The sequence below is a fragment of the Eleutherodactylus coqui genome, chromosome 6 (assembly GCF_035609145.1).
Source record: "Eleutherodactylus coqui strain aEleCoq1 chromosome 6, aEleCoq1.hap1, whole genome shotgun sequence".
NCBI lineage: Eukaryota > Metazoa > Chordata > Amphibia > Anura > Eleutherodactylidae > Eleutherodactylus > Eleutherodactylus coqui.
Window position 1 is genome coordinate 152,551,166 of NC_089842.1, and position 20,669 is coordinate 152,571,834.

General features: G+C 44.0%; 1 protein-coding gene across 1 annotated transcript in view; it reads left to right on the forward strand.

Annotated features, from left to right (window-relative positions):
* The first annotated feature begins 1,077 nt into the window (after nt 1-1,077).
* The window catches only part of ERO1A (endoplasmic reticulum oxidoreductase 1 alpha), a 51,555-nt gene continuing 31,963 nt past the window's right edge, over nt 1,078-20,669 (forward strand). Inside the window, exons 1-5 of the mRNA XM_066608010.1 lie at nt 1,078-1,232; nt 2,009-2,128; nt 2,552-2,635; nt 4,715-4,753; nt 19,257-19,339. Coding sequence (XP_066464107.1) covers nt 1,110-1,232; nt 2,009-2,128; nt 2,552-2,635; nt 4,715-4,753; nt 19,257-19,339 — 449 coding nt within the window. The 5' untranslated portion in view covers nt 1,078-1,109. The remainder of the gene's footprint in view (nt 1,233-2,008; nt 2,129-2,551; nt 2,636-4,714; nt 4,754-19,256; nt 19,340-20,669) is intronic.

Below are 20,669 nucleotides of genomic sequence, written 5' to 3' on the forward strand. Positions count from 1 at the left end.
TCTGAGGGAGACGAGCACCCAGAGGGGACCGCTCACATGTCAGCGCCTCCTTCATACATGCCTGGCATTTGCGTTGCGTGTTTATGCGCGCAAGCATGCTGCCATTGATTTCAATGGGGAACTAGGTTTAATTAGTTTAATATGTACGCAGCAATGGGCTCTATTCATTGTGCAGCGAATAACCCAGATGTGCTTGAGTGAATAAGCCCGAGTGTGGGCGCAGCCCTCCCTGGAGGGGGAGACGTGTGAGCACACATGTACACTGCAGTGGGGGGAGACGCGGCCGCATACACCTCCATGAGGGAGGGGAGGTCTGAGGCTGTGCTGCAAGTAATTGTACTGTGAGCCATTTTTTTGCAAACAACTATATGGTGGTGGTCAGAGGCTAAAGGGCTGGGAAGCCCTGCTTGAGGGAGTGTGTATTACTTCAGGAGGGGCAGCAGGTAATGGAGGTCTTTGGCAGGCTGAGGGCACGACCCCTATAACTAAGCACAGCACATGAGGTAACAGTTTGCCGCCTAAAACATCACTTTCTGAAGCCCCTGGTTGCTATGGGCCGCATACACCTCCATGAGGGAGGGGAGGTCTGAGGCTGTGCTGCAAGTAATTGTACTGTGAGCCATTTTTTTGCAAACAACTATATGGTGGTGGTCAGAGGCTAAAGGGCTGGGAAGCCCTGCTTGAGGGAGTGTGTATTACTTCAGGAGGGGCAGCAGGTAATGGAGGTCTTTGGCAGGCTGAGGGCACGACCCCTATAACTAAGCACAGCACATGAGGTAACAGTTTGCCGCCTAAAACATCACTTTCTGAAGCCCCTGGTTGCTATGGGCAACAACCACGTCAGGCTGTACACTATGGCGCCCTTTATACACAGGACTTGTGTCACACATTGTGTTATCGTGTTCACGTTGCTGTGAAGACTAGTAAACATGACCGACGATGTAACGAGTTCTCTCAGGACGCCCCGCCCCTCCTCCAGCGGTGGGCGGGGCCCGATATGCATATTGACACGTCCCGCTTTCTGCACACATGTACGTCACCTGTGACGTCACGGGGAGCCCGCCCCCTGCGCAGGGCCTCTTCCGGGTTCAGCTGGAGACTTGTGAGAGATGCTGCTGCTGCCGGGGCTCAGTGTGGACATGAGAGCGCTCATCTTCCTCCTCGTCCTGGGCTGCCTGCTGCCATGGGAGGCCCAGCCATCGGGCTCTGCTGCCCACAGCTGCTTCTGCCAGGTGAGCGGTGCCTAGCTCTTGGAGAGGGCATGCACAGCTGGCTCTATCCCGTTAGCCTATATGCAGGTGCTGTATTACTGCAGCCCTTGGTAATGGCTCAGGTGACTGCAGCTGTATGCTTCCACTTGTACTGCTGGAGTCCAGCAGCAGCAGCGCCTTACTGAACTGCTGCTCTCTGTGGACATCTGTGAGCTGGCAGTAAAGTGGCAGGCTGGCGCAGTGGGTTTCTGCTTTGTTGTGCATATATATGAACTTATTTATGATGCATTGGAAAGGTAAAGTATGGCGGATGACCTAGGACATAAGCAGTACGTCTATCGGAAGCACGGGGCTAAGATAGGGTGCATTACGTCGTTTTGTACCATATTTGGTGTTCCACCTAATTTTTTAACATTGCCTTTTGAGATTTTGTCTTGCTTTGAAAATTCTGTCCGTCTGTTTCTTAGTTCTGTTTGTAGTCAAGAACCCTGACAAACAGAAGTGTGATCAGCGGCGTTCCTCCTGCTTGGCCCCCCTTATCTCTAGAATGGGGGTCCTGTGCCCCATACAGTGTGACTCCCTATTATAATCTGCTGCTTGTACTGTAGTTACTCATTTCTATTACACACAGTGATCGGAGGGCGCAGGGGGCATCTCTGCCAGTCTTGTAAAGCCCCTGCAGTCCCAAGGAATGTTTCTGATCGTATTTTGAGGATTTGCTATTTTTAACTATTTCTTACAAGTTGCTTCTGAAATTGTAAAAATTCTGCAAACTTTTTTTTTTCTTTCCCTTTTAGGTCGCTGGCTACCTTGATGACTGCACATGTGATGTGGAGACTATAGACGAGTTCAATAACAAGAAGTTATTTCCCAAACTGCAAAAGCTACTAGAAACCGACTATTTCAGATACTACAAGGTAAGTCGTGTGCCGGCTGCAGTGCATGGTATTATTGGGACGTGGCACTGGTTGGCACGTGCCTCACCAGCCTTGGAGACTGCAGCAGTCATTGAAGAGAAGTGGATATGGCATTTCTTTTCTTGCGCGTCTTCAGATAATTGAGGTGCTGCTGCACAAACGGGCCCAGAACTACGTCTCCTGTAAGGTTTTGTTTATTCTAGGTTTCACTACTGGTGCGTCCAACTTCTGATAATCCGACCCTTTTCTCCTGTTGCTGCCAGGGAATCCTTTTTATTGACACATTGTTGCATCGCACTATAGGATTTTGTTGCAGCTTCATACACTGCATACATGCTACAGAACTTCCAGAGTGGATTTTTCTGCAGTGGGGGTCGTAAAGAATCTTTTGAGCCAATCAAATATTGTATTTTCTATCTGTAGGCGAATCTGAAGAAGCCATGTCCGTTCTGGAAGGACATCAGCCATTGTGGGATAAGAGACTGTGCTGTGCAGCCTTGTGCCACGGTAAGTGCTGCTCCCCACCAGGATTCCTTTGTGTGCTGCCTCACAATCTATTCTCAAGTGCAGTTGGTGATGTGATACTGTGTGGGCAGACTGTTCAACTCTTCTAGCTCAACAGTAGCTGGAAAGCAGCATGTTTTATAGATGTGATTTAATTCCCCATTTGCCCGACTCGCGCCTGTGTGGGAAAACTTTCACCAGCTGCCACTGAGCTAAAACCTCCCATGGGGACTTGTAGTTTAGCAACAGGTGGCCGACCTGCAGGTTATCATGTTCTGCATGCATTCAGCCAGCACACCTGGAAACCATACACTTAGGATTATGCACTTGTGTCATGGCTGAAGAGACAGGATGGCAAGTCTTACATTTCCTGTGTTGGGGAAGGGAGAAAAGTTGTAGGCTGGAGCCGGAAGAAAGGTCACCACCAGTTATTGTCATCTCTTCTTATCTACGACCCCCTAGCTACCCTGAGGGGTGTACAGGAATCTTTGCCATCTTATCACCCTCTCCTGCTAACGCTGATTTCACATGGGTGATAAAATTGCATGATTTTCACGCAATGTGAGTGAGTAAAAACGCAGAAATTTTATTGCATCACACAAAGTAGCGATTTTAAAAAAAAAATTTTTTTGTGCGTGATGCGGTTTTAATAAGTACTATTGACTTTCGCGCGAGAAAATCGCAAGCGGCAATGATAATTTTGCGAGAAAAAGCAGGCTGATGCTCAAAAATCGCACGAACAAAGACGCGATTTTGCCACGATTTGCTCACAGCAATATTGCCCACGTGAAACTACCTTTATTTCAATTTTTTTTTTCATAGGCTTGTTTTTAGGTGTGTTTTTTTTTTCTTCTTCTTTTTCCTGTAGAGGAGTCTATAGGAGAAATGCCTGAAAGACAGTTGGCAACCTAGAGCATGTTGCGACTGGAAAAAAAAAAATGGAGTGGACCTAAATTATATCCCCAAAGTTCAGAATAACGCCAAAAAAAGTCATGTAGTACATTTCATATGTTTCTATGATGACATTTTGGGTCAGTAAACCCCCTCGGTTGGGCACACCTCTGTATTACCGACGCAGAAATGTGGTGGCAATGCGCTTGTGTGGAACTGGCTTAAGTCTCATATAGGGTTGCCAGCAGTGTCCAGATGTTGGCTGTAGATTAGGGAATTATTACTTGCAATATAGTGTTAGACATGGTAAAGGGGGGTGAGGGGGGATGTAAGATTCTATATAGAATTATTTTTAGTGCATTTTCTCACTTTTGGTCCATGGCAACCTTTTTTTTTTTTTTTTTAAATATCAGCATTCTCTTGGCCTTTTTCCCCATTCTTTGTGATGTCTTTCTATGGGCTTCTCTATAGGGGATATATCATTTTGTTATCCCTCCCTTCTCCTATGTGTCATTAAAAACACCATGAAATTCATACATTTTAAATCATGTTTTTTGCAAGCTAGAAAAAACATAGCAGAAAGCCTGCATTAGGGAAGCCAAAGGCCTTGTTCACACTGCATCCTGCAGGGTCAGATCCAATTTTTGTTACATGGAAATGACACTGGAACAGGGTGGAAATCTGAGGTTGAACCTCAAGCTCTGCCTTGGATTTTCACGTGGTAACACCAGCCAATGGGGCAAATCTTGGTGTGTCAGCCTGACATGGATTCTGCATCAAGAATTGGCAGGTAAGTGAATAGAACCCATGGTTGGTTCACAAGCGAGTATTTTACGTGCACAAATCAGTTGTGCCATAAAAGAAAAAATGCAGCGTGTTCTATTTTCCTGAACATTTGTACTGGCAAGTCGAACACATGAAATTCATTAGACTCACTGGCCATTTCAATGTTCTGGGCAGTTGCTGTGGCGTTTTTTTTTTTTTTTTTGTGCGCGGAAAATACAGTAAGAAACGCAAGTACACAACACCCGATGCGCAAATATGCATTCGCTCATGTGAATCCAGCTGAAGGGTTCCTTTTTTGTTTTCTACTAAAGAGAACAGAAATGGAGAGACCATACTTTGAGCATAAATCGATAACTGGATTATTGATTATTGGCCATGTAATAACGTACTGTATTTTCTTCCTAGGATGCGGTTCCACTTGGTATAAAGTCTCCAGGATTTAAGGTTACTTTTTAAATTTTTTTATTTATTTCTTTATTTATTTTTTTTCTTCCTCTTCTTCCCAATCCAGCTAAATTACTTTATGGCAACATCTGCTAAGTCCTAAAATCTGCTAGATTGGCAGCTGTCTACCGCAAGGAACTGCAGTATTATATGCCACCTCACAAGAACTGCAGTGAGACAGGAAACGTATAACGACCTAGCCTTTTATTTTGGGCTTTCTTCATGAAAATTTCTTTGTGTTTCTATACCCTTCTTCAAAATCCTACATCTATTAAATTCTGTTGTCAGTGTACTAAATATCTTAAATTGTATTGATTTATGATGCTATTAAGAAGAAATATAAAATTGTGTTATGTAAGGTGTTTAACTATTTTTTTTATTTTGGTCTTTTTCTCCAAGAGTTACGTGTCCTTAAAAGTGTATTTATTTTCTTCACTGTAATAATCCAGAATAGTTAATAACCTGGAACCATTATTAAGTTGCTGCCAGTCTAAAGGAATCTTCTTCAGTGCCAGAAAGCCTTATTAACTCCTTTTCATGTAAGTTGTAGAATTTCCGAAGGGTTACAGAGAAGCATTTGGTTGAGATTCAAGATAAACCTGTAAGGCCGTCTTTACGCGGCTTACGAAATCACTCGAGATTTGTGCATTATGAACCCCATTCTTTTGAATGGGTTCACGCGCATGAGCGATATATTTATTTTTTTTCCCCCTGCATCTCACCGTAATATGATGCAGGAAAAATAATCATGGCATGTTCTATCTAGCTGCAAGATCGCAGCTTGCAGCCACAGTGTCTGCAATGGGACCGGCGGCAGCCCCATTGCAAACAATGGGAGAACCTACAATCAGGGATTCCCTGCATCCCATGGGTTCTAGGGTGTTTTCACATGAAACTGCTTTGCATCCACGGGGTTTTCACATGGATGGCGAAGGCGATATTGGGCTGTTTCTTGGACTAATATCGCACTTGCCCGTGTGAATGCACCCTTAGATAAAGCAACCATCAGATAGGAGGCAGCTGCGCTATATGGTTATCTTCATGTGCAATAGTGATGATGGTATCAGTTGTTCGGAATACCAGTGTGCATTACTTGGTGACTACTGGGTGTAGGTGTTGGAATTAATTCCAGACAGTGAAACTGCTGGGTAGGAGAAAAGGAAGCTATTTAGTGGGCTGCAGTAATGTACAAGACAATGTAGCTGCTATAGGATTATCGGGCAAATACATGCATGATTTTATGGGGCAGATGGTAACTAACTAGGTTGTTTCTCCAAATGAAATCTAGTTTCTGGTTGCCACTTGTTTGCACCAGTTTTGATGCATTTGTCCCTCCTGAGTTGTATTTAATACAATTGTAATCGTGTCCCACAGGCTGCGCTGGTTATAGCCTGACGTGATCGCAGTGATAGGTAGTGATTCTGCAGAAGGGAGAGGTTTGATTGCCATTTGGCACGGCTTAGTAGTGTGCCGCTCACATGATTCCACACTGAGTTATGCAATACAACTACAATGTGTTCAGGCGATATCGCCTTATGGTTCATTCACAAGGGCGTATGTGTAATTCGGTCTATGAATACGCAGCGTATTTAAGGACTGTAATATTTATATTCTGCTATTGGCAGTCTTCTTGTGTAAATATGCAGCGTATTCATGCACATGAAAAAAATGCAAGTGAAATGCGTTTTTAGCGCAATTTACCGTGGATAGAAAAAGAACATAAAAGTGCAAAGCAGAGAAAAGTGTGCAATTAAAACTGTGTTGTTTTTTTTTTGTTTTTTTTTTTAACTCATAGAAAAAAATCCCATTCACCCGTGTGAATGCAACATTATGGTGCTGAAATAATAGTGATATGAAATGCTCAAATACTTCCACCCTACAATGGTATAACTGTCTTCTCCACCTTTAGGCTGCTAGCCCACTGGTCAATACATGTAAATTCAGAAGTGCGATCCTGAGACCTCCGTGAAAGCCGCACAAGTGCCCCGGGGCATGTATGTGCTGTAGCATGTGTGTATCTGTCTTGTTTTGTACACAACATTGAGGGCAGATGAGATGCATCTGTAGAGCTGCAGATTGATGTCCTTTATTAATGGCGTCTTTCATAACTGTGTGGTTGTTTTTTCTTCCTGTATGTTGGAGGAACAATTATCTCTTTCAGTACTTCCTTCCTCCTGATTATCTTCAGTCACACGTCCTGTGTTCCTGATAAGAGATGTGTCTACAACATGAACTGAGATTTTCAGAATGCAGCCCTTTTTGTAAAAAAAAATGTCCTCCTATCTTCAGTAGTTCTGCCGATGGAGTGACTCAAGCCTTAATGCTGAGCGAGCTTTAGGGAAAGATACGTATTTATTTGGAGAGTTACGAGTGATACACCAGAAGGATTCGTGTAGAAAAGTGGCACTGTTGCACATAGCAACTAGAGATGAGCGAGCATTGCCCTCAGCAAGTACCTGCCCGCTTGAGACGGAAGGTTCGGGTGCCGGCGCGGGGGAGCGGTGAGTTGTGGCAGTCAGCGGGGGGGGGGGGGGGGGGGGGGGGAAGAGAGGGAGAGGGAGATCTCCCCTCTGTACCCCCCCCCCCGCCGGCACTTGCGATTTTCGTGCAATGCGCCTTTAACATTAGAAAGTCCTATTGACTTTCACACTAGAGAAATCGCAAGTGTCGGTAGTGTTTTTGTGAGAAAAGGCAGCGCTGACACTCAAAATGACGATCGACAGTTTGAAGGAGCCCTGACCTCAATGAGGATTTGATCCTTGGACCTCACCTGGGACTAACTACTGGGCCACTGAACCCGATTTTGCTCCCATTGATTTGGAATTGAGAGTCTTGTCTGGTCGGTCACTCCTGAACCAATTATTACAGTAATTGCCCAACACTGGTTACTGCCTGCTGCTCATTAATATCATAACAAGGAATTGCCCCTCAAGTAAAATAATTCCATTAATTGAACCCTGAATATCTCCATCTTCATAACTTCCAACATTTGAAGCCTCATTTGCAGGAAAATTTAAGCCTTTTTAAATTCTGGAATGCCAGCAAAACATCCCAAAACACTTTGGATCAGCTATGAGGTCTAGCTATATCTTCTTCTAGTAAAACTGAGTAATAGTATTGCTGTTATACAGCTGGGCGCTCCGAGCGGAGGATGCAGAAGACAAGCGTGGTGTCCCAACTTGTCTTTTGCATCCAGCTGTTCTATGCTCGGAGCGGGATATGGAGAACACAGCTGGACCGCATTGTTCTTAATACCCCGCCTGTCATCAATAGTATCAGCTATATCCTGCTGTGAATTCCTGATAACTGATCGCTAATCTTTCAGCATGCGGAAAGATCAGCAACGGCTTAACGAAAACTGCACAATGTCAGTGCAGTTAGACAACGATTATCGCTCAAAAGATGGCTTGGAGTGCCTTTTGTTTTTTTGGTTTTTTTTGAGCGAAAATGGTCTAAAAGGGCCTTAAGATGGGTGACTACCTGTTTTAAGCACTGTGATCGCAGTCATGTAGGTTATAAAGCAGAGTGTGACGGCATCAACAGTGCAAACAACTATTTCTTCCTTCCAGATGAAAGTGGTAACGTTTCGACTCAAGAGTTGAGTCTTTGTCAAGCTTGAAACGTTGCCACTTTTCATTTGGGAGGAATAAAGAAATCGTTGTTTGCACCGATGATGCTTTATTATGTGATTTCTGGACTCTGGATCAGGTCCTTTTTGTGACTTTGCATCTCTATTGCTCTGCTGAACTTAGCATTGAAGGTTGTGCTGCGGGCACCCTATATTGGCAGCCATGTAGGTTGTCGGCCAGCTTTCCCAGATAACATTGGAACGGGACAACTGTTGCTCCTCCTATGCTTTCACACAGGAGCAATACTTGTTCTGAGAATGGAGACTGAGCGGGCTCTTCAGGACCCCCGTCTCCATTAAATAACTGCAAAGAGGCAGTCGTTCATAGATGAACGACTGCCTGTTTATACTTGACAATAGTCGTGTAGTTTTTAGGTGACCTAAAAACCAAGCAACTCTGACGTGAGCAATTTCCCGCTCAGTGCCCTATCAGTGCCCACGTGTACACATGACGAGAGTGGTCCTCCAAATTCATTGTCTCCGGGGCTTATTTGAGCAATAATCATCCAGTGTAAAGGTACCTTAAGAAACTGAAGTTTTTTTTTTAATAAGTTGGTAGGAGTGGGTATCTTTTGGGATACTTGCTGATCATAAAAAGAAAAGGAATGATGTCTCATCGGGTTATTCCCTGTATGGCTGCTCTCTCGGACACCCATTGTGCAAGCAATTGTAACACAGCCCCATTCAAGTGAAGGGGAAGTCAGACTGTGCTGTGGAGCATGAAAAGGAACAAGATACGGGATCATCATGGAAGCGCTCAGTAACTTGATATCATTGACGTGATGAATTATGAATGAAGCTCTGTGTGGTTGTCAGCTGGCGGCACATACCATTTGTCACACTGCTGCGTTATAATATAGTCACATGTCTATACACACCCGAAGGGGTTAAACAGCAATTCACTATAAAGAAGCACAAGTTGCCATCCTAAAGTAAGCTATTAAAATTGTTTTTATTTGGCCTTTTTATAATTAGATCTGTGTCTGGGAAATCTGGGTAATGGTCACCATTACAGCTTCAATATACTTTGCTACTCAACTATGCCAGAGTCCTGAATGGTAATTTTGCTTAATCATGCAGCAGCACCTCCCTCTTATCATAATGGAGAGGATTAAAGGGTAACAAAACTTTTTACAAGTTTCTGCATTGTCAGGAGTTTTGATCAGTTGGGTCCGTGTACTAAGACCCCCTACTGATCGCTAAAACAGGTAGAAGCACTCAACTGAGCTCTGTGCCTATTTGGCTGTCACTGCAAGTGGTATATGGACTCCATAGACTTTCTATGGAGGCTTATTACCTCTCTGAGTAGTGATGGAAGCAGTCGTTGGATCATGTGAATTTGAACTATAATTAGTAAGTGTAACCAGTGCTAATGACTGAACGACTAATGAGAATTCGAACGGTCATTTTATGCAGGCATTAAAATCATCATTTGCTTGTTTATACGTTGTTGTGTTTAGTTGTTTAGTCGTTCACATTCACAAACAATTTATCTGCCATGCAAAAGAAGCCTATGTTGGGGAAGGGGATGGATGGGGGCTGTTCACAAACAGAAAATTATTGCCCCGGGCTATTTGTATTCCAATGAGATTTGCTTAAATGTTTAATTTGCAGGTTACATTACCAATAAGTACACCTAAACCACAAAGGGGAAACGTAGGGATTATTGTATTTGGCTGGCTGCCTCTGCTAATGTTTACACTGATAAGTTACCAGGGCAATATCGCGAAATATATTACATGGTAACAGCTGTCGGTGTTAGCGTTGTGTATTTCTTGTACATGAAGGGAACTATAGCTATATCGTTCTACTTATTTTGTACTGAAACTGTATTCTGCTCCAGATCTGCAGGTGTCAGCTGAAATGTCCCTGCTTGTTCAGCGTCTGCAGAAAATTGGGAAGTTTTAGCTTTATACCAGAGTTTGTACAGTAATCTGATGTAGGAGAAGCCAACTTCTCTCCTGTATTAAAGGAGCTCATCTAAACTGTAGGGGGTGTATTTGTCAACAAGCTTGCTGATTGCTTCCAACAGGATAGCGAGTGCAGCTCTGGAGTATAATGCAGGATTTAACATCCCTTTTACACTTGATGACAGGCATCTTAACGACTGAGTGCTAAGGTCGTTCGCGCTCGTGCAGAACGTTTAGACTGACAGACTTCTCTGCGAGATCGTGGGCTTCTCGCTCAGTGCTTCACTTTCCATGTGAAGTGGGGAGTGTTTATACAGTACAACAGGCCTGCAATTCAGCGCTGGTTTTTATGCTGACTGATAGTCAGCGAGAACGACAAGTGAATGAATACCGTAGTAAACTACTTTGCATTTACACTGAACGATTATTGCTCAAATTAGTTTAAACTAATGACCCATTTACATGTAATGATTAACTCTGGATCAGTACAGCATAAGTAATGTATTTACAAAGTAAAGTGATTTTCATCAAACTATTGGGACCCTAGCTAAATTTGTGATGGACATTCAATGGCTGTTTTACACCTCCCCCATACAGATCTGATTTTTTTATTTATTTTTTTTTTATTTTAATTTTCTCTACAATTGTAGTCTTTGACTCTTCTCCACTATCTTTGGCCTCTGTGGTCTCTTTGGTACATGATGATGATGCATATAGGAAACAAGCTGTTAGTCAAGCATTTCTCTAGTCTTTCATAATGACTAGTTATGAGCTCTATGGGACTTTATTTTCATTGCTTTTTGTCATGCTTCCTATACAAGCTTAACACAAATATACTAGCTCTAATACGGGCACTAAAATACTGCCTTACCATAGCTAGGGTGAAGTAAGAGAAGCTGTTGCCCATAGTAAACATTCTGAATTCTACTTTTGTGTTTCAGTTATCTGTTTGAAAATAAAATAAAGCATCCTTGTGTTAATTTTCATAAGGCCTCCTGTCCAGGGGCGAGGCGGAATATCGCTAGCCATATTCCGCCGCTGAGGAGCAGGGGGAAGAACTGACAGTTCTCTGCGGTGAGTCTGTCAGATGGACTCACCGCAGAGAATCGTGGCAAATCACAGCATGCTGCGATTTGAGTCCCGCGAGCGGAGAATTGCTGTGATTCTCCACTCGTGGACAGCAATGCAATGGAAAGTGTGCACTGCGTTCCTCATGGCCGGATTATCGCCGCGAGTAACGCAATGCACTGTCGTCCGTGGACAGCAACCCTTAATCTTCCCCTTGCTGCTGGGGTCCCCCAGGGCTCGGTCCTCAACCCTCCCCCCTCCTTTTCTCCATCTAAACAGCCCCCATTGGACAAACCATCAGGAGATTTGGCATCCAATACCACCTCTGCGCTGACTACACCCAGTTACACACCTCTTCCCGTGACATCTCTGCACCTTTCCGCCAAAACATCACTGACTGTCTGTCCACTGTCTCTAACACTATGTCCTCTCTACCTAAAGCTAAACCCCTCTAAAACTGACCTACTGGTGTTTCCACCCTCCACTAACCGACCTCATCCTGACAACTCCATCTCGGTGTGTGGCGCCACCATAACTCCCAGACAGCATGCCCGCTGCCTTGGAGTCATATTCGACTCCGATCTATCCTTTACCTCCTACATCCAATCTCTGGGCCGAACATGTCAGCTGCATATCAAAAATATCACAAGAATCCGCTCTTTTCTCACCGTAGACACGCTAAAAACACTTATTGCTGCCCTCATCCACTCTCGGCTCGATTATTGCAACTCGTTGCTGATCGGCCTCCCCTGCGCCAGACTCTACCCTCTCCAATCCATCCTGAATGCGGCAGCCAGACTCCTTTTTCTGTCCAGCCGCTACTCGGACATCTCTGCCCTGTCCCGGTCACTGCACTGGCTGCCTGTTAAATACAGAATTCAATTTAAATTGACTATCTTCATCCATAAAGCCCTCCATAGCACAGCGCCACCCTACATTGCCTCCCTCATCTCAATACATCACCCAGCCCGGGCTCTCCGCTCTGCTAACAAAACTAGACTGCGCGCCCCTCTAATTCGAACTCCTCATTCCCGCCTCCAAGACTTCTCCAGAGCAGCACCAGTCCTCTGGAACGCACTACCAAAGGATACCCGGGCAATCCAGGACTCACAAAACTTCCCTCGTGCTCTAAAAACGCACCTCTTTAGGGAGCCATACCGCATTCCCTAAGCAAACTCCTCTGTACGCCGCCTGATAACATGCTCCCTGACCTACTGACTGCAATCCCTGCTAGCCACCATCAACTGCCCTTTCAGTCATACCGATTCTGCCGTCACACGGCTAAATGTCTGACCATTGTCTATGTGTATAGCATCGCTCACTCTCCACCTCGCCATACCGTGAACATCTCCAGCCCCTTTACCTTCTGTATCACCCCATTACCTGTAGTATGTAAGCTCGTTGGAGCAGGACCCTCACCCCTATTGTTTCCATCAACTGATTACTATGTAACCGTGGTTCTGTATTTTTGTACTTGTCTTTCTATATTCCCCCCGTCTATGTAAGCGCTGCGGAATATGTTGGCGCTATACAAATAAAGATTATTATTATTATTATTATTATTTTTTATTATTATTACAGCCTGTGTAAAGGAGACAGGAAGCCACCCCTGTGCCATAGCATCTAGGACAACTTTCAGGAGCTGCTGCAACAATACCTCCCCCATATTTCCTCTAAACTTCAGCCTGTAGACCATTCATACCTAGTGATTTATTAGATAAGGAAGCTGGCGCTTCCTGGACTTCATCTGCTGCAAGTTTAGGCAGGGGTATTGAAGTGTTTTGCAGCTTGGACGAATATAAAGACTTATAAAAGGAATAGAAAATTTGTGTAAAAGTCTGGAACATTATCTCTGTCACAGCAGCAATACAGGCCGCCCCAAGTTGAGCCTTCACTATTGTAGATGGCGTGTTCTCACCTTTCTCAAATATTGACTGTTTCAGAAACAAACGCCGATTAGCTGACTCCATAGTATGTTGATTCAGAGCACTCTGCGCCTCTCGCCAATTAATATCATTAGCAGCATTGGGATTCTGAATAAACATTGACTCCATCTCTAGGCAAATGACGTAATTCCTGCCCCAATTAGCGACCCTTTCGCTTCATGTAGTTAACTTCCTGAATAAAAGCTCCTCTCGCAAAGGCTTTCATAGCATCCCACTCTACTCCCAGGGAAACGGAGCTACGATTAAACGTAAGAAATTCTGTTAGCGATAGATGACGACTCTTGCAAATAACTATGTTCAGCCGAAAAGGATGTAGTTGCCAGGGTCGAACTCTGCGCTGCAAGTTTAAATTAAGTTGGAGCTGCACCAGCAAGGGAGAAAACTGATATCGGAGACCCTGGTATACAATAGGTCATGACCCGGGGTCTGGTCAATTCTAGACAGTGTCTGATATATTGAATAGTACAAGAAGATATTGTATAAAAGCCTGCGCTCCGATCACCAGATAGGAGTACTCACAATGAAAAGCAAAAAGCACTTACTTGAAGGAGGGGTCTGATGGCATTTACAGACAACCACCCCCCCATCGATGATGACAGAGGTACTGAGTAATTTCAGGTCCTTTATTTTAACAAAGGTAGACCCATACAGCAAGGCAGCATGCAACGCGTTTTGGGGTTAAAATTCCCTTTTTCAAGCAGACCTGTTAGCGTTATTCTCATCATGTGTAATAAAGGGGCATACGTTGTTGAAAAATTGCACTGTTTTATAGGATCTGCAAACACCCCTACATTCCAGAGCTAGCCATGCTCTAATAGTACAAAACATCATAGAAGAATACCGAACAGCCACACATCGATGACGCATGACAGACACTCCCACACCCAGCTTTCGACCACATTGGAGGCTCGTAAAAAGAAAATACTCTAGTAGGTAGAACAAAACAATTATAAAGCAGAACTCTCTAAACCTGTCTTGCCTGAAACTGGCTGGGGCACCAGTCCTTCTCACAGTGCAGGTAACGAAGTAGAATAGCAACTATAGCCTCCCATGGCATTCTGTGAGCTCTTTCCGCTGCAAACATAGGGGTCAATGTCTCTTGAACAAAGAGGTTCTGCAGTCAGTGTTCAAAGTATTCAGATGGGTTGGTCCTTTCAATCTTCTCAGTTCGTACAGCAATCCAAACATTATTTCTACATGGCCGACTACTTCTTTTTTTTTTCCCCCAGCTCATTGACCTTATTGAGGAGATTAGCAAACATTTGGGCTTGCCTACGAAAGTCTTGCTGCACCAGAGCAAACTGCTCCTCTAGGTCATTGTTTCTCAACTCTAGCCCTTAGGGACCCCCAACAGGTCACTTTTCAGGATATCCTATAATAACACCTGAGGCATTGACAATAGTTACATCACCTGTGCAATGCTGAGGAAATCCAGAAAACATGATTTGTTGGGGGTCCCTTAGGACTGGAGTTGGGGAACAGTGCTGTAGGTTACTTGTATGCCCCTCCACTGCAGTGTTCTGTTTCGACATTCTTTTCATATCATGTTGAATTAATCCCATATTTTTTTGCAAAGACCCCACCTGCACAGTGAGCATGGGAAGAGCTGATTTGAATCTTATTACAGCCAAATAAAAGTCTTGTAATGTGGATTCCTTGGCATCCCCAGCCTGCAGCACTGTTGGTGAATTAGTTAATGCACTGCCCCCTGCTGGTCTCTGATAGGGAACCAGTGATGCCACTTTTTATCCTGTAAAGCTGTTAGGTTTTACTTCGTTTTTGTTCAGCCCTGCGCTGGAGGCTCCATTCAAAGTCTTTGTCAGAAATCCAGGCCAAAATTCTGCACAGAATAGTGCAGCATGCTGTGCAGTTTTGTCCAGCAAAATGCTGGGTGTCATGACTGAAATCGGACAGACCCCATTTTAGTCAGTGTGGTGTGGTCGTCAGGAGCCATTCTTGTCCTCAATATGCTGGATATGGAACTTCTATGGTTTTCGTTGCTCAGTTCCTATGACTGAACTAAACAATAGAATCAACGGGTGCAAATATGAACAGAACCTTAAAAGGGGTATTCTGGGACTTGTTATGTTTTTTTTCTATCGATGACCGACGAGAGCTTGGATTCCCGCTGATCAGCTGGCTATCAGGGCCACTGTCGCTGCAGTCGGCACAGGAAGCAAAATGTGCTTACCACAGCGTGGTGGCCTGGGTTGGTACTACAGGAAGGGCTCTCATTGAGTTTAATGGGAGCTGCACCTGCAGTGTGAACACGGGCCGCTGCGCTATGGTTAGCATTTTCTGCTTCCTGCACTGACCCCAGTGACAGCAGCCCCATGGATTTGAGCAGTAGGTCCCCACCGTTATCTGTTGATTTACTGTTAGTCACCAATGAGGAAAAATTCCTGAACTGCCCCTTTTAACATCAGTGGCCTGTTTTTTGAGCAATCTAAGATTGAACCATGGCCTCTATACCATAGATGTGTATATGCAGGTGTTCCAAAAGGTCTGTAGATGTTAGGCCTCCTATCCCCGGGTGATATGTCACTGCGTTATCCGCGGCGATAACCCGGCCGTGGGTAACGCAGTGAACGCCTCCCATAGACTTTATGAAAAGCGCAGCCTGACGTCCAAGAGCAGAGTATCATAGCAATTCTCCGCTCACGGGATTCAAATCGTGGCATGCTGCAATTCTCCGCGGTGAGCCTGTAATTCTCCCCCTGCTTCCCCACAGCAGAATATCACTAGCAATATTCTGTCACAGCCATGGACAGGCAGCCTTAATCGGGCCTGGATAGGAGATCCCCCTCAGAAAATAGTATGCAAGTCTGAAAAAAGACATGTTGTTCCAGAGGAAGGCAAAAAAACCACCAATGAGATAGAAGGCAATTTTCCCCATTTAACGGAAAAAAAATCCTTCCTGACTCTAATCTGGCAATCGGAATAATCCCCCGATAAACAACCCTTCTGAAGTTATTAATGATTATAACCTATAATAATGTATTACTCAAAGGCTTCCAGGCCCCTCTTGAACTTTCATCGAATTTTCCATCTTCAGGCAGAGTGTTCCATAGTCTCACTGCTCTTACAGTAAAGAACCCTCTTCTATGTCAGTGTAGAAACCTCCTTGACTCTAGACATAGAGGATGCCCCCTTGTCACAGTCCTGGGTTTAAATAGATGATAGGAGAGATCTCTGTCTTGTCCCCTGATATATTTAAGCATAGTTATTAGGTCGCACCTTAGCCGTCTTTTTTTTTTTTTTCTAGACTAAATAATCCCAGTTTTGATAACCTCTCTGGGTATTGTAATCATTAATATTAACTTTATATTTGGAGAGGGTTTATCACATTCACGAAGGTCATAAAAGTGTAGATTGTTCCATATTTCCAGGTGTTTTAGAAAGATTATGGAACTTGTGGGACTGGGGCCAGGGAGATTTAATGGATATTTTGGAAAGTCATAAAGGAAAGTATAATCTGAGTTCCCAAGTTAAAAGCCGGCTAAATATGAACCCTTGTCCATCCCTGGTGCTTTAGTAGCATTTATGTCATTGACCTTTGTGGTGAAATGTGAGATTTTGAAGTTCTAGAAACCTTTTGGTGCTGCCAATTGTGGGTCTACCTGATAGTTTACCTGCACTGATATATTGTAGCAGATTATCAGCACAAGAGAGGGGTTTGTGCTGCTGATGGTTTTAGATCACAGAGGATTGTCTAGAATTGATACAATTGTAGCAAACCTTCAGCTTCTGGATTAAAACAGTAAACAGAGATCTTGAAAACTAAGTGGCATTGAAACAGAATATACTAAAATGATTCAATATATGATTAAAGGGAAGCTGTTAGAATTAAATAATATATCCCTGATCCCCAAACATGGGCAGCCAAACCGGGGCCAACATTACAGCAATGTATGTTTTTATTCTGCGATTGTTCTCAGCAAGAGAAACCGAGGAATCTTGTAGATATGCCTACTTTGGGTTCTTCCTCAAACTTATAAACTAGATCTGAAGAAACATGCATATATATATGACAAGGCACAGACATGGTGTGATTAATATGCATTAAAAAAATACCAGAACAGGATGAGTAGATAAGGATGTGAAAGGTGTGTGGTTTTTTTTTTTTTTTTTTAATGTTTCTGAATTAGTGTTAGGGGGTCACCAGGCCTGTGTGTCATCTCTGCTATAGATTTCTCATAATTGCCAATCACGCATGAATCCTCTTGAAAAATGTAGGCCTTTGTTGAAAGTGTCAAAGGTGGTTATAAACCTGTACTCCCAAATTCTTCTATGGCTTTGTGACTTAAAATTGCCTTTTAATACGGTGACTTTCATATGTTCTACGTTGTGTCCGTGGCTAGAAAAATGCTTGGCCACAGGTAATTCTGTCTTTTTTTCTCTTTAATTATGTGGCAGTGAGACCTCATTCTCGCGTTCGGTTTTTGTCCTGTTTCTTCAACATAAAGACCTCCAACAGGACATTTACTGCACATGATCAGGCACACAACATTGGACGTGGAACATGTGAATGTTCCCGGGATCTTATAGTCCTGCTGTGTGTTGGAGATCCGTATCCTGTCTGTGGTCCATACATGTGAGCAGGTCTTGCAACCCCTTACATTGCAGGGATAGGTTCCTTTTTGTGTGTCAGAGGGTAATGCACTCCTGATTATAAGGTTCCTCAAATTTGGAGATTGCCTGTAACACAGAAGGGGAGGGTCCGGGAATATGGTTTTCAGAGGTCATCCTTGTGTAGGATATGGTGGAGTTTCTTTGCAGTTTTCCTTAGTACCTCCAGCTGTGAATTGTAGGTCACTACTAGAGGTACATGATCGTTCCCTTCCTTCTCTGTGTATTGGAGTAGTTGATTTCTGGGTATTCTTGTGGCTCTGGTGATTTGGTCATCAATTGAGGTGGGATGGTAGCCCTGATTTATAAATGTTCTTTTAAGATGGTACAAATGTTCCTCTCTGTCTGTTGGGTTGGAGCAGATCCGGTTGTGTCTGATGGCCTGGCTGTAGACAATGGACTTTTTGATGTGTTTAGGGTGGAAGCTGTCCCATCTGAGGTATGTGGGCCGATCAATCGGTTTTCGGTATAGGGATGTCTGTATTGAGTTTGACATTTCTATTGTGATGTTCAAAAAGATGATTTTCGGTATACAAGTAGCTTAATGTCAGGTTTGTGGTAGGGTGAAATGCATTGAATCTCTCATGGAATTTTATTCGTTCTTGTTCGGTGTTGGTCCAGATGATCATGATGTCATCAATGTAGCGGAAGTAGGCCAATGGTTTGCTAGAACAGGAGCCCAGAAAGTCACTCTCCAGTTTTGCCTTGTAAAGTTTGGCATATTGCGGTGCCATTTTACTGCCCATGGCGGTTCCGGTGAGTTGCAGGAATATCTCTTTGCAAAAGGAGAAATAATTGTGTGTGAGGATGAATTTCATGAGTTGTACTTCTTTTTTTTGTTTTAATTCCTTCAGATCTGCAGCACGTCCAGTGTCAGCTGCAGGTGTGCCGGAGATCGGACAGCTTCCCCTGCATGAAAGATCCGCATGCCGGGGGAAAAAAATATCGGCATGCTTTTAATTGGCTTGCGGACACTAATGCATCCCTATGGGCAACTTGATTTGCGTGTCTCCCACGTGGGTGCCCCAAATCAAACCCGCCTGTGGACATTGGGCTCTAGTCTTTTATTTATGAGTATCTGCTGACAAAAACAAGCTGCAACATTCTGATATCAATTTCAGCCCAAGAATATAATGTATAGGGCTTGCCCAGGATTAATGCCGCACCTGTCTACAGTTTGTGTCTGGTATTGCAGCTCCCTTCCATTCACTTCAATGGGGCTTAGTATCAGACATAACCCATGACTGTGTAGCACTGTTTGTAGAAGAAAGTAGTCCTGTTATAATCTCATCCCTTACAATGTTTTCTTACATGTTTTACAGTACACAGAAGCGGCAAATGTGGGCAATGGAGAATTGGAGTGTGAGAAGGAGAAAAGGCTAGGGGCAGTGGATGAATCCTTGAGGTAAGTGTAACACTTTGAGGACCTATTTGCAGAGATATGTATCATGCCCTTGCTGAAGTTGTAATTTAGAAATTGTGCATTGTGGGCCAGGTTCACCTTAAGACTCATACACTATTGGTAAAGAGGTGTTTGGGTAACAGAAACTTCTGCACACACTGGTGTCTCACGGAGGTGCGCTGCTGCCCATTCACTTGAATGACAGTGACGGGGATTGTCAATACATTTTAACTCTGTGATCTATGGTACAGTAATTGGAAGTGAATGGCATGGCGGTGCACCTGCACGACGTCCGCTTCATTCACTTAGAGACCGCCTTGACTCAGTTCTTGGGATCAGTGCGGGTATCAGCAGTCATACCCCCACCGATCATAAAGTTATCCTGTGTCTTGTGGATGGGGGATAACTTCATAACTTGGCACAACTCCTTGAACACTGAGCAATTGTCATTACAATTGCCCAGAAGCATGCAAATCCCAACAATAATTGATGATTGTAAGTTGGAGGCACGTCCAGGCTTGGCGCTTAGGGCAGCGTGAACTGTAAATACCGCCCTGTTTGTAGTGTATTCTATGAAGCAATTTTGTTCCTAAGATAAGATTTCGGGAACAGCAACAGCAGGTACCTGTTTTACACGGGACACGTGTACACTGACCTTCTTGTACCAGCTCTCCATATAGCATGAAGCTCAACCTGGATTGCAGTAAAATGAAGACTAAAAGTTAATGCTGTAGGGATGAATCTATTTTGCTTGGCACGGTTTGCCCTTTTGCTTTATAATGCAATTTAAACTTCTCTCTCCTATGCAAATAAGCCCTGGGACAATCCTCCCCAGCGCCACTATGATTCAGTGTCTGCCGTATTAACAGGCCTTGCAACATGATTAGTGATTTGTGCCAAATTGCTCAGGCTTGGCTTATATCCCTAGTCATATTACAAGGCCTGTTGAAAGATTAGAGAACGACTCGTAGGGTATCTACCTTCTAATAGGTGGCGCTGTGGAGGATTATTTCACCGGTCAGTTGTATAGCTTTTTGCCTGGAGAGCATCACATAGCCTATAAGACTCCCTCCGCACATGTAGTGCTTTCGCCTAAGGTGCTCTTCACAAGGAGAAACATTCCCAAGCTCCCCTCATTTCTTTATTTAGTGCCCCCCCCCCCAACTCCTTGCACCCTAATGCACTTCATTTCTGTACATACAGATACTGGCTGGTGACCGGCTCCTGCAACTTTGTTCACTATTCTGCTTGTAGAAAAGATGGCTGTACCAATCTGCAAAACTAGCCCTTTTCCCTCATGTTGCCCATCTTTCCTCATAGATTATAAACTTTT